Source organism: Pogoniulus pusillus, chromosome Z (assembly GCF_015220805.1).
Source record: "Pogoniulus pusillus isolate bPogPus1 chromosome Z, bPogPus1.pri, whole genome shotgun sequence".
Taxonomy (NCBI): Eukaryota; Metazoa; Chordata; class Aves; order Piciformes; family Lybiidae; genus Pogoniulus; species Pogoniulus pusillus.
Genome location: NC_087309.1, coordinates 61667303 through 61680172, shown reverse-complemented (window position 1 = coordinate 61680172; position 12870 = coordinate 61667303). Strand labels below are relative to the sequence as shown.

Sequence of the window (12870 nt, the reverse complement as noted above, 5' to 3'; positions counted from 1 at the left end):
CCAACTGGTAATCCTGTTCTACAAAGTTCACCCCTAAACCATACTCCCAAGCCCCACATCTAAACAACCTTTAAACACATCCAGGATTGGTGACTTAACCACATATTTGAGTATCCCATTCCGATGCCTGACCACTCTTTCTGTAAAAAAAAATCTTCCTGATGTCCTGTCTGAACCTAAATTGTTGCAGCTTGAAGCAATTCCCTCTTGTTTTATCACTAATTACGTATGAAAAGAGACCAGCACTGATCTCTCTGCCATGTCCTGTCAGGTGATTGTGGGGATTGATGAGGTATCCTTTCAAGCTTGTCTTTTTCAAGCTGAATAGTCCCAGCTCTCTCAGATGCTCTTCAAAAAATTTATTCTCTGGGCCCTTCACCAGCTTCGTTGCCCTCCTCTGCACTCGCTGCAGCACAGAAACACAGAATCATTGAGGCTGGAAAAGATCTCTGAGGTCATCATGTCCAGCATATAACCTAACACCATGACATCAGCTAAACCATGCCACCAAGTGCAGCACCTTGACATCTTTCTTGTATTGAGGTGCCCAAAACTGAACACAGTACTCAAGGTGTGGCCTCACCAATGCCAAGTAGAAGGGGACAGTGACCTCCCTACTCCTGCTGGATACAGCACTTCAAATACAAGCCAGGATGCTATTGGCTTTCTTGGCTAACTGGGTGCGTTGCATGCTCATATTCAGCTGCTTGTCAATTAGAATCCCCAGGTCCCTTTCTGCTAGACAGCTTTCCAGCCACACTCCCCAAACCTGTAGCATTGCATGGGCTTATTGTGACCCAAGTGCAGGACCCAGCACTTAACCTTATTTTATTTCATACAACTGAACTTGATACATCAACCTGGTGTGTTCAGATCCCTCTGTAGATCTTCCTTACCCTTGTGCAGATCAACACTCACACCTGATGTGGTGCCATCTGCAGCTTACTGATGACACACTCTTTGTCTTCATCAAGATCAATAAATATGTTAAACAGAAGTGGTTCCAATAGTAAGTTCTGAGGAACACCATTTGTGACCCACCACCAGCTGGATTTAACTCCATTGATTCTTTGGGCCCTTTTGCCTGGCCAGTGCAGAACCTGTGCTTGTTCAAGCCATGAGCTGCCAGTTTGTCCATGAGACAAACTGTGTGTGGGGAGCAGTGTCAAAGGCTTTTCAAAAGTCTAGTTAGACAATATCCACAACCATTCTCTTATCCAATAGTGAGGTCATCTTGTCATAAAAGAAGTTGAGGTTTGTCAGGCAGGACCTGCCCTTCATAAACCCATGCTGACTGAGCCTCGTTCCCTGATTGTTCTCTGTGTGGCTCTCCTAATTTTCTCCCTTCATAGCTTCACTGTATAGTCCTAATATGAAGGCTGTCCCCTCTTCCACAGGCTATAGACTCCTCTTTTGTTCTTGAGGTCTAGCCAGAAGTCTCTACTCAGTCAGTTTGGACCCCTGCGCTCTGACTCATTTTTCGGCACACCTCTGTGACTGTAAGACTTCCCCTCTTGAAGTATGACCAGCCTTCCTGGACTCCTATATCCTGATGAGTTAGAGTAGAAATTTTCAGTTGCTCTTCGCTCAAAGTTGGGGCATTTTATTTCACTATGTGATTTATATTTGTTTTACTTGTCCACAGGGAGCAATCATTATCCATGAAGTATATGAAGAAGGAGCAGCATCTAAAGATGGGAGGCTGTGGGCTGGGGATCAGATACTAGAGGTGTGGTGGTTTCTTTTTTCACTGTTTCTATCATTTGCTAACTAGACATGTTCTGTTTGTCTTCTGGAAGGTCCTGCAGGCTTTCTTTTTTTTTTTTTTTTTATGCTTTCATTTTGTATGCTTTCATTGCAGGTGAATGGAATTGACCTCAGGAATGCCACACATGATGAAGCAATAAATGTCCTCCGACAGACTCCCCAGAAAGTTCGTCTCACTGTGTACAGAGATGAGGCCCAGTACAAGGAGGAAGACATGTATGATGTACTCAATATAGAGCTCCAAAAGAAGCCTGGCAGAGGTCTTGGTCTCAGTATTGTTGGGAAAAGGTATAAATGTACCTGGAGAGCCAATGTCTGGGATTCAGTGGGCATATTTTTGTTTCTGTTTGGTTCTGGTGCTCAGATCCTGGAGGCTTGAAGGCCATATATGTCATTTTATTATATTTAGTTCCTAAGCTGATTCCTAGGAATGGCAAACTAGCCAAATGTTACTCAACAGAAAAATAAGACAATGTTTACTGTGTTCCAAATAGCCAATAAAAATGGCCCTCAGACAGTACTGTAATACAAAATCCATCTGTGTATTTGCAGAAGCGATACAGGGGTGTTTGTGTCAGACATCGTTAAAGGAGGAATAGCAGATACAGATGGGAGATTAATGCAAGGAGATCAGATACTGACAGTGAATGGAGAAGATGTTCGACATGCTAACCAGGAGGCTGTTGCAGCTTTGCTAAAGGTATTGTGAAATGAGTGATTAAGTTAGGTCTCAAACAGATCCTCAAGCTTTGATGCTTGTTTTTTGTTTTGCTTGAGATGTAGGGTGGGGGACAAAGATTAGAAAGGGGAGGTAGGAACAATTTATTCTATATTTACAGCATGTGTCTGTAAGTGAGAATAGCAGAACTGGGTCTGTATTCTGGTAGTGAACTCATTAGTATTCTTTTCTGAGTTGATACTAGTTTTCCATTCTTACCTGACAATTTTATTGTATCAAAAGACACTGTGTTTCTTTTTAAGTTTCTTACATTTCCTCTGGTTGCTTTTTCATTTGTCGAGTTTCTGGCATTTTGGTGAACAGTTTGGAGTATCTAATTGAAGATTCTTATTTCCCAGTTGTCACTTTTATATTGATATTTTAAGTGCTTCATCCCACTCAGTAGCACTTGTTAAACAATGTCCTAGCCCTGAGAAATGAAGGGTTTAAAATAAGTCAAAGGTATTATTGTTAACAATTCAGTTACAATCACTCATGTATAGACAGTCACCAATTTTACATCAGTTACCAGTTTTGTTTCCATTCAAAAGTAAGACGTGGGAGTAAATTGTTCAACTGCCTAAAACTTATTTTAGAAAAAAAAATCCCAGTGAAATCACTAGAATGTGTTCTTGGGCTGACAATTCTGCCTGCTCTTGCACTGTTTCTTTTTAAGTGTCCCTAAAACACGTGAAAAGCTGGTAATTCTTTCCCTTCATTTGACTTGAGAGATTTCAGGAAGAGAGAAAGCTATAGTAAAGCTAAATGTGGATTGGTTTATTCACAAATTCAGTTGGAAAGTGTTACCTCCCACTTTCACACATTATAACTTAAAAAACTCATTTGTGGGTTTGCATTTTATATGAGGATTTTGTAATTTTAGGTAGATTACTTCCTCAGTTTTCCATTTTTGGATATGAGTTGCCCACATATGAGTCAACTTTTACAAGCTGAAAGAAGAATTTTGCCTAAGTTTTGCTTAAGTCTTTCCCAGGAGATAGCGATATCAACATGAAAAAATAAAGGCAATTTAATAATAAATCTCTTCTGGTGTCAGCCATAGGAGAACAGCAACCCTGTTTGAATGGATAGGTCCTGTTGCTGGTTTTGATGAGTTGATCTGTGTCTTACTGGGAGTTTTCTAGAAAGTGCATGATAATACAGCTAAAGCACAATAAATAAAAGCAAACTTCAAACTTACATTAATTTCTTTGGATGTGGGAGTTAATGCTAACAGCTTCCCGGTGGAAGACAATAACATCTTCTAAATGTCTGTGTTTGAGTGTGTAACAGTGAAGTGGTCTTATTTTTAGCAGATAGACAGTCTTCTTTTAACAACATTTTTACTGTTTTGGAAGTCAAATTTTCTAGATGTTGGTTTTGATTAAAACTTTTCTATCTGTTTCTAAAATCAGCCTAATGTCTTGGTTTCTAAATGTTTGATTGCAAGATGAATTTTCTTCTGAGATGCTAATTATATGTGGACATGTAAATACTTAATGGCGTAATTGAAAGCTTAAAGACTAGTGGAAGTATTTTCTAATGTGGAAATAGTCTCTGTACTGCCCAGCTTCCTGTTCAGAGTCAGGTGTGGAAAGGTTACTTACACTACAGATAGGTGTTGGGAAGCTTCCTGCCTGAAGTTTTTCTAACTGCGTTACTACAGATCCAGAGCAACAGATAATTTAAAGAGCGAGAGACCATGTTAAGAGTCATATCAGCAGAAATAATGACTAATACTTTGAGGTGTTTCACCATTTTCACTATTTACTGTGAACCAGATCCTGGGCTGCATCAGGAGAAGTGTGGCCAGCAGGTCAAGGGAGATGATTCTCCCCGTCCTGCTCCGTTCTGCTGAGACCCCACCTGGAGTACTGTATCCAGTTCTGGAGTCCCCATTACAAGAAGGATGTGGATATGCTGGAGTGTGTCCAGAGAAGGGCCATTGGTTGATCAGAGGGCTGGAGCACCTCTACTAAGAGGACAGGCTGAAAGTGTTTGGGCTGTTCAGTCTGGAGAAGAGGAGGCTCCAAGTTGACCTTATTGTGGCCTTTCAATATCTGAAGGGGGCCTACAAAAACGCTGGGGAGGGACTTCTTAGGCTATCAGGGAGTGACAGGACTAGGGGGAATGTGTCAAAGCTGGAGATAGGTAGGTTTAGGCTGGACGCGAGGAGGAAGTTCATCATGAGAGTGGTGAGAGCCTGGAATGGGTTGCCCAGGGAGGTGATTGAAGCTCCATCCCTGGAGGTATTTAAGGCCAGGCTGGATGGGGCCCTGGCCAGCCTGATCTAGTGTAGGGTGTCTCTGCATGGCAGGGGAGTTGAAATTAGATAATCCTTGTGGTCCCTTCCAACTCTGACTGATTCTATGATTCTAAGAGTCATTTTCACTACTCCTTTAAAAATGCCATCTGGAAAATACATATTGACATTACATTTGAGATTCCAGTACTAATTCCTGTTAAGTGGAAAGTAAAATAATTACTTTTACTGGGTAATTTTTACATCTGTATCACTGTTTAGTCTTGAATATCATGGTGTACTTTGTGTGACTCTTACCCTGCTGTGAGCTCTGTCTGCTTAGTGCCCATGGAAGGACTGTTAGCTCATTCTTTTTCTCTCTATACATAATTTTTATTTCTTCTACCACCTAATAAGAGCCTTCAATACTGTCATAAACAGAAGAAATGCTTTATGAGTGACTGGTTCTTTAGTGTTCACTAGGTACGGTAAGACTAGAGGTTGGAAGAATAAAAGCTGGTCCATTCCACTCCGAGAGGAGAACATCTCAGAGCAGCCAGGTGTGTAACTGTAAAACTTTTTTTGTGTGAAAGAAAGAATAGTAAAATAAAGAAAGTAAATAAAGAGAATTTAGTTTATGATGACAGTGATTTTCCACAAACCTGATCCAAGATGAAGCAAAGTAGGTTTTATCTACATTTCATCTTTATGATGACCATTTATAGGTTTGCTTTAGCATATTGTATCTGCTAAAACCATGATCCAGATGAAAACGTAGTACAGAAATAACTTCCCTGTGTTGCATAGTCTGTTTTTTATGGCTATAGCCTGGGAAGCAGAAAGAGGTGTGATTCTTAGCAACATCAGAAGTTGAAGTGAACTTGAAACTTCTTTGCTACTCTAGGAAAGCTTGGCATGCTTGGCAAGAGTGTTGTTTCAGGAAACAGTGAATTTCACCACTTCCTATTAATCCATGCTTTATAGTGGTCATTAGAAGCAGGTAATCTGTACCGATTCCAACAGACTTCTCTCAAGTGTATTTATTTTAGTCAACTGTTGGAGTTTACAGTCTTGCATCAATTCCTTCATTTGAATACATCCTCCATGTGGTTGCAGCTCACATCGTGATTCTCTTCAGTAGGAGCTCTGTTTATGAGAACTCATAAATTACCTTAGAACTTTCTCTTGTCATAAACTGAGTGTGGCGATTATGAAGTACTGAGAAATAATTTTAAGACAAACCATAAATGAACAGTTGCATGTAAGAAGGTTAAGACTGGACAAAACTGAAATGTTAGACTTGCTTCAGAGTGGGTAATGCCAAGCAAGATTAAACCATTCAGGCTCTGTGCAATCTTAATCCAAGTTGTTTAATAAGAAGCAGATCACAGTGTTGAGTGTTTTGAAGTCACTGACAGTCAGTGAACTACTGTGACTGGGAGCTAAGTTATTCCTTTGCATGGCCTTGTGGGTATTGTGAAAATCTTTCTGGAAATTGTTCTGATGAAGCTGAGCAGAAAGCCTAATTTTTAGGCAGTGCAGTGGGTGAACATGAAAGTACACACGATAGTTTATAAAGGTCAACCTTGTCTTCTGTCTCTACCTTGATAATCACGTCTGACTTTTGCACCAGAAGATTTCTTATGAGGTGATAGAAAGTACAAATGTAAGAGCACACTCTCAACTTCAGAAGCAGCACTTCACAGTTGTAGATATGTAATCTTTGTTGGTCTGGTGATGTGGTCACAGCCCTCAGAGTGACTGAGAAGTAAGTGGAGGTTTCACTGTGTCGGCTTTAACTGGGCACTGAAAAAATAAATTAGAGCAAAATCTGCTGAATATCGTGGATTGCAGGTTTGTTTCTAGCAATTGGGTGTCTGAAGCTGTTCTCTGATCCCAGTCTAACACCGTTTAGGTCAGTGATGGAAGTGGCAGCCTCTCATCATTCAGTTTCCCAGTTTCTGGTTCCAGTGCACCTGGTGTCTTTGAAAGTAGTCTAAAGAGGAACACTGGTAAGGTTTCTTTAGTACTTTCAGTATGTTATCTATGTGAATTGATAGCTGAGCTCTTTCTCTAGAACACTGTCATGATGTGCTGTAGGTGTGAAAGGGATTCCTTAATCATGAAAATTCTGCAGGAGTAGTTATGGTACAAGTACATTGTATAGATTTCAGTAGCTTTTGCAGAAGAAACAGGTAGCTCGTGATACTGATCATTTGAATACTGAGAATATTGAGAAGCTAAGTGGAGCCATCATTTTCTATTTGATCTAAATATGTCCAGTCAAGCTGTATCATTCATAGAAACCCCAGATACTGTATAGTTAGATTAGAATGGATGTGGAAGAGCTCTTGTGCTCAAACTTAGAACACAGTTACTTCTGATCAAAATAATGCTAGCAAGTAATAGGGTGGGGTTTTTTGTTTGTTTTGTTTGGTTTGGGGTTTTTCTTTTATGCTATTTGAGTATGCCTAGCAGTCTTATTCCAAAAGTTACTGAAATTGAGAGAATTAGTGATTTTTCACTAATTTTGGAAGTATTTCAACCTTATGAATTTAATGAGAGCCACTGCTTGAAACATGTCTATAATAAACTGGCAGAACATTGGAATCATCATAGTGGTTTGGATAACTGTAATGGAAGAGTTTCCTAAAAATGCTAATGTTATTTTTTATTTTTTAAATCATTTGGCAGCAACTTCTGAAATCCAGGGACTAAGAACACTAGAAATAAAAAAGGTAAGCTATAGCATGAAATGGAATGTATCAGGGACTGTTTTTGTAGATGTTGTCAGTAGCTGTGTTTACTGAAAAGAAGTAGTCTGGCCTGTGAATCATATTGAGAGAGGAACTGATACAGAAGTTGATACAGAAGTTGCTAATAAACTTGCTATCTTTTCAGGTCAAAAGTGGATGATCTGCACTACCTATGCTTTTATGTAAAATTGGTGTGATTTCATTCCATAGTCTTTTTTGAAAGCAAAAGGAAGAAGCCTTAGTGAGAGATAATGGAACCAAGTTTTATTGTTATCAGGCTAATTTAAATCCAGACTCTGGATTAGTGAATTAGGGGGACTACACCAAAGTTGCAAGCTCATTGATTCATATTTCTGGCTTTGTCTTCACACTTTACATGGCATCTGCCAGATTATCAACTGTGAAGTTCACAATCAATGCCCCTCATTTACAGGAATGTGAGATCTGAGTCACAGAATGATTCTGATTCTCCAAAATACTTGTATTTTTTTTTTATTTTTCTTGGCATATAGTTCACTTGGCTACATGGGTTATATTTAGCCATTCTCTTTACAGTACAATATTGTGGTAGGTTGAGAAATTACCCCGCAGATAAAATTTACCGGACCAGCTCAGATGGCTTGGAAGTAAGGAAAAGCTATATTTTACAGCAAAGTACATTTACAAGCATATATACAAAATATGTTTACATGCATTTAGTTACATAAAATTTAGAAATAATACAGAAATCCAATCCTCCTCCCTGAACAAAGAAAACCCAGAAGGGGCCAATGCCACCTACTGTCCCCCCAGACAGAAAACCAGTAAAACCTCTTGTGGTGTCAGGAAAAGGTCAGTATACGGTGTGGAGGAATCAGAGAGGCAAAGGAACAGCTACAGAGCCAGAGCCTGTATCAGGTGGCAAGTAGGACAAGGAAAATTGTTCTTCCCCTGTACTCAGCACTGGTCAGGCCACACCTTTAGTACTGTGTCCAGTTCTGGGCTCCTCAGTTTAAGAGAGATGTTGAGATACTGGAATGTGTCCAGAGAAGGGAGACAAAACTGGTGAGAGGCCTGGAACACAAACCTTCTGAGGAGAGGCTGAAGGAGCTGGGGTTGTTTAGCCTGGAGAAGCGGAGGCTCAGGGGTGACCTCATTGCTGTCTACAACTACCTGAAGGGAGGTGTGATGGTTTGGGGGTTACCCCACCCCCCCACACACTTTTGAATTTGCCCCAGCTAACTCAGACGGACTCTGGGAATATAGATGAAGCAATTTATTTACAGCTAGCAGAATTTCCAAGCAGCTATTTACAATATATACAGTTATATACAATATATACAGAAATATACAAAGGATAAACAACACAAAAGCACAACTCCCCTCCCAGAAACCTGAGTCCCCAGGAGGGGCTCTCAAACCACCCCAACACCTCCCCCCGGCCCTCTCAACCTTACCCAGTTCTCAGGAAGAAGAGAGGTGCAGCCAAGAGGTTAGGGAGCAAGGTTAGTAGGAGCAGGGTTAATGAGATGTGACCAGGTCTAAGGCAAAAGCAAGAGAGGAAACAAAATGGAGAAAGTTTTCTTCTTCTTCCCAGAGTTCTCAGCGAGACTATGAGAGAAGTAGACACAATTGTTTTTCATTTCACTGCCCGTTATCTAGTTCTGTTACCAAAACATTCCAGCTTGCTTCAAACTAGCACAATCCACCCCTTGTCTACTTCGCTCAGAGTATCGCTGAGAATTATCCAATCTAATCTAAACCAATATTTACACTAAAACAACATATACAAGTTCAGTTCACACTTCAGTCAGATGTAGGTGATTCAAAAGCTCAGAACAGGGACTCCCAGGTGATATTGGGTTCGTGCTCACGTACTGTAGATTCTATCGTAGATTCTCTCAGTGTTGGGCGCCGATGTTACCTAGAACAGAAAACTCCTAACAACTTGGATTTAAACTCTCTCAGCTAAGGTTAAATTTCTTTGTGGAATACACTGGATTTCACCATTCTCCTGCATTACCCAGTATGTATGACCAGGACCTTCAGCAGATACCACCCCTCGGACAGGTTTCCCTTCGCCCGAAGGAGAAAATACCCAAACAGTTTTCCCTAACAGATTCTTTTCACGTACAACAGGAACTTTATCACCGTCTACTGTTTGGACTAAATCTGATTGTGCAGGTCCTGCTCTATTTACTGAACCTCTACTATTTACCAACCAAGTAGCTTCTGCTAAATGTTTGTCCCAGTTTTTCAGAGTTCCACCCCCCATGGCTTTGAGGGTGGTTTTCAGCAAACCATTGTAGCGTTCAATCTTCCCTGAAGCTGGTGCATAGTAGGGTATGTGATAGATCCATTCAATACCATGCTCTTTGGCCCAGTTTTTCACAAGATTGTTCTTGAAATGAGTACCATTGTCTGACTCGATTCTTTCTGGAGTTCCATGTCTCCACAGATCTGTCTCTCCAAACCAACAATGGTGTTACGTGCAGTAGCATGTGGAACTGGATAGGTTTCCAACCATCCAGTGCTGGCTTCTACCATCGTTAGCACATACTGCTTGCCAGAACGAGATCGAGGTAAAGTGATGTAGTCAATCTGCCAGGCTTCACCATACTTGTACTTTGACCATCTCTCACCATACCATAAGGGCTTGATTCGCTTAGCCTGCTTAATAGCAGCACAAATGTCACAGTCATAGATGACTTGGGTGATAGCGTCCATGGACAAGTCAATTGACCTATCGCGAGCCCATCGGTATGTTCCATCTCTGCCTTGATGTCCAGATGAGTCATGGGCCCACCGAGCTAAGAACAGCTCACCTCGGTGTTTCCAATCAAGGTCAATGTCAAGTTCAGAGTTGGTATCAACTTGAGCAATCTTAGCAGCTTGATCTGCCTTCTGGTTGTGTTGATGCTCCTCAGTGGCTCTGCTCTTAGGCATGTCTGCATCTACGTGCTGCACCTTCACTGGAGTTCTCTCCAGCCGTGCATCAATGTCCTGCCATAGATCAGCACACCAAATAGGCTTTCCTTTCCTCTGCCAACCATTCTTCTTCCAGTCCTTCAGCCAACCCCATAGAGCATTGGCTACCATCCACGAGTCGGTGTAGAGGTAAAGGATAGGCCAATTTCACGTTCAGCCACATCAAGAGCAAGTTGAACAGCTTTTACCTCAGCAAACTGACTGGATTCTCCTTCTCCATCTTTCGTTTCGGTAACTCTCCTGGTTGGACTCCAAACCGCTGACTTCCACATTCGCTTGTTCCCAACAAGACGACAGGAACCATCTGTGAACAAAGCATAGTTCTTTTCTTGATCAGAGAGATCACCATAGGGAGGAGCTTCCTCAGCACGAGTTATTTTCTCCTCTGGAGGTTTGGAACAGTCTGTGCCTTCCGGCCAGTTGGTGATCACCTCCACTAGACCAGGTCGATCAAGATTACCCATTCGTGCTCGTTGGGTTATCAAAGCCATCCATTTAGACCAGGTTGCATCTGTGGCATGATGCGGTGATGAACCTTTGCCCTTGAACATCCAGTTAAGAACTGGCAGTCTAGGAGCTAAAAGCAATTGTGACTCAGTTCCAATCACTTCAGAAGCTGCTTTCACTCCCTCATAGGCTGCTAGAATCTCTTTCTCAGTTGCAGTGTAATTTGTCTCTGAACCTCTGTAACAACGTCCCCAGAAACCAAGAGGACGACCACGTGTCTCATTTGGAGCTCTCTGCCAAAGTCTCCAAGTTGGACCATTGTCACTGGCAGCCGTGTACAGAATGTTTTTAATGTCTGGACCAGATCTCACAGGTCCCAAACCCACTGCATGGACTACTTCTCGCTTAATTTGATCAAAGGCTGCTTGTTGTTCAGGTCCCCACTCGAAATTGTTTCTCTTACGAGTCACATCATGCAGAGGTTTGACAATCTGACTGAAACCAGGAATGTGTAGTCTCCAAAATCCCACCACACCAAGGAAAGAAAGTGTGTCCTTCTTACTGGTGGGAACTGCCATGGTAGAGACTTTGTTGATCACATCCTGAGGAATGTAACGGCGACCATCCTGCCACGGCACTCCCAGAAACTGAATTTCTTTGGCAGGTCCTTTGACCTTGTCTCTCTTAATGGCAAAACCTGCTTGCAACAGAATGTCAATGATTTTGTTACCTTTCTCGAAGACTTCCTCAGCAGTTTGGCCCCACACAATGATGTCGTCGATGTACTGGATGTGCTCTGGAGCTTTACCTTTCTCCAGTGCATTGTGGATGACTGAGTGACAGATGGTTGAGCTGTGTTTCCACCCCTGAGGCAAACGATTGAACTGGTACTGGATTCCTCTCCAGGTGAATGCAAACTGAGGCCTGCACTCCTTTGCTATTGGAATAGAGAAGAAAGCATTAGCAATGTCTATGGTTGCATACCATTTAGCCTCCTTCGATTCCAGCTCGTACTGGAGTTCCAGCATGTCCGGCACAGCTGCACTCATGGGTGGCGTCACCTCGTTGAGGGCACGAAAGTCAACTGTCAGTCTCCAATCGCCCGTAGGTTTACGCACAGGCCAGATGGGACTGTTGAAAGGTGAATGAGCTTTCTCGATGACAGCCTGACTCTCCAATTGACGAATCAGCTGATGAATGGGCAACAAAGAGTCACGGTTAGTTCTGTACTGCCTATGATGAACAGTTTGAGTTGCAATTGGCACTTCCAGGTCCTCTATGTCATGATGTCCCACAACTGCAGATTCATCAGAAAGTTCAGGTCTAATAGACAATTTCAATTTATCATCCTCAATCTCTACAGATGCTATTCCAAAAGCCCATTTGTGACCCTTAGGATCTTTGAAACAACCTTGTCTCAAAAAGTCAATTCCCAGAATGCAAGGCGCATCAGGACCAGTTACAATAGTATGTGTCTTCCACTCTTTACCAGTTAAACTGATCTCAGCCTGTATCTTAGTTAACTCTTGAGATCCACCAGTGATTCCAAAGATAGAAATGGACTCTGTCCCTTTGCAATTAGATGGCAATAAAGTACACTGAGCACCTGTGTCAACTAAAGCCCTGTATTTCCGAACTCTTGAACTGCCAGGCCACCTAATGAATACATTCCAATAGATTCGGTTCTCTCCACTATCCCTTTCCTCCTCCTGGCTGGAGGCAGGGCACCCCTAATGCTGAACATGGCATGTAGGGTGTACACAGTGATTGGTGTTGTTGCGAGAGGAACTGCAACTGTTGGAACAATTGCAATTGCTCTCTGGAGCTGAAGAAGTGACAGCTACTTTTCTGGCATTGCTGCCTCTGTTTCTGCCACTCTGCAGATCCCTGACCCTCTTTGAAAGAGCTGAAGTAGGTTTACCATCCCATTTGTTCATGTTCTCACCGTATGTGTCACGCAGAAGTATCCACAG

At 42.0% G+C, this 12870-nt stretch overlaps 1 protein-coding gene across 20 annotated transcripts in view; it reads left to right on the top strand.

The window, feature by feature from the left end:
- MPDZ (multiple PDZ domain crumbs cell polarity complex component) overlaps positions 1-12870 on the top strand; it is a 111464-nt gene that overhangs the window by 88951 nt on the left and 9643 nt on the right. For 15 of the 20 annotated variants that reach the window (XM_064140573.1, XM_064140571.1, XM_064140565.1 and 12 more), the window contains 6 exons: positions 1646-1729; positions 1862-2055; positions 2320-2467; positions 5201-5287; positions 6643-6739; positions 7422-7465. In XM_064140573.1, the coding sequence (XP_063996643.1) occupies positions 1646-1729; positions 1862-2055; positions 2320-2467; positions 5201-5287; positions 6643-6739; positions 7422-7465 (654 nt within the window). The remainder of the gene's footprint in view (positions 1-1645; positions 1730-1861; positions 2056-2319; positions 2468-5200; positions 5288-6642; positions 6740-7421; positions 7466-12870) is intronic. The other 5 variants (XM_064140574.1, XM_064140577.1, XM_064140568.1 and 2 more) reach the window with 2 other exon arrangements.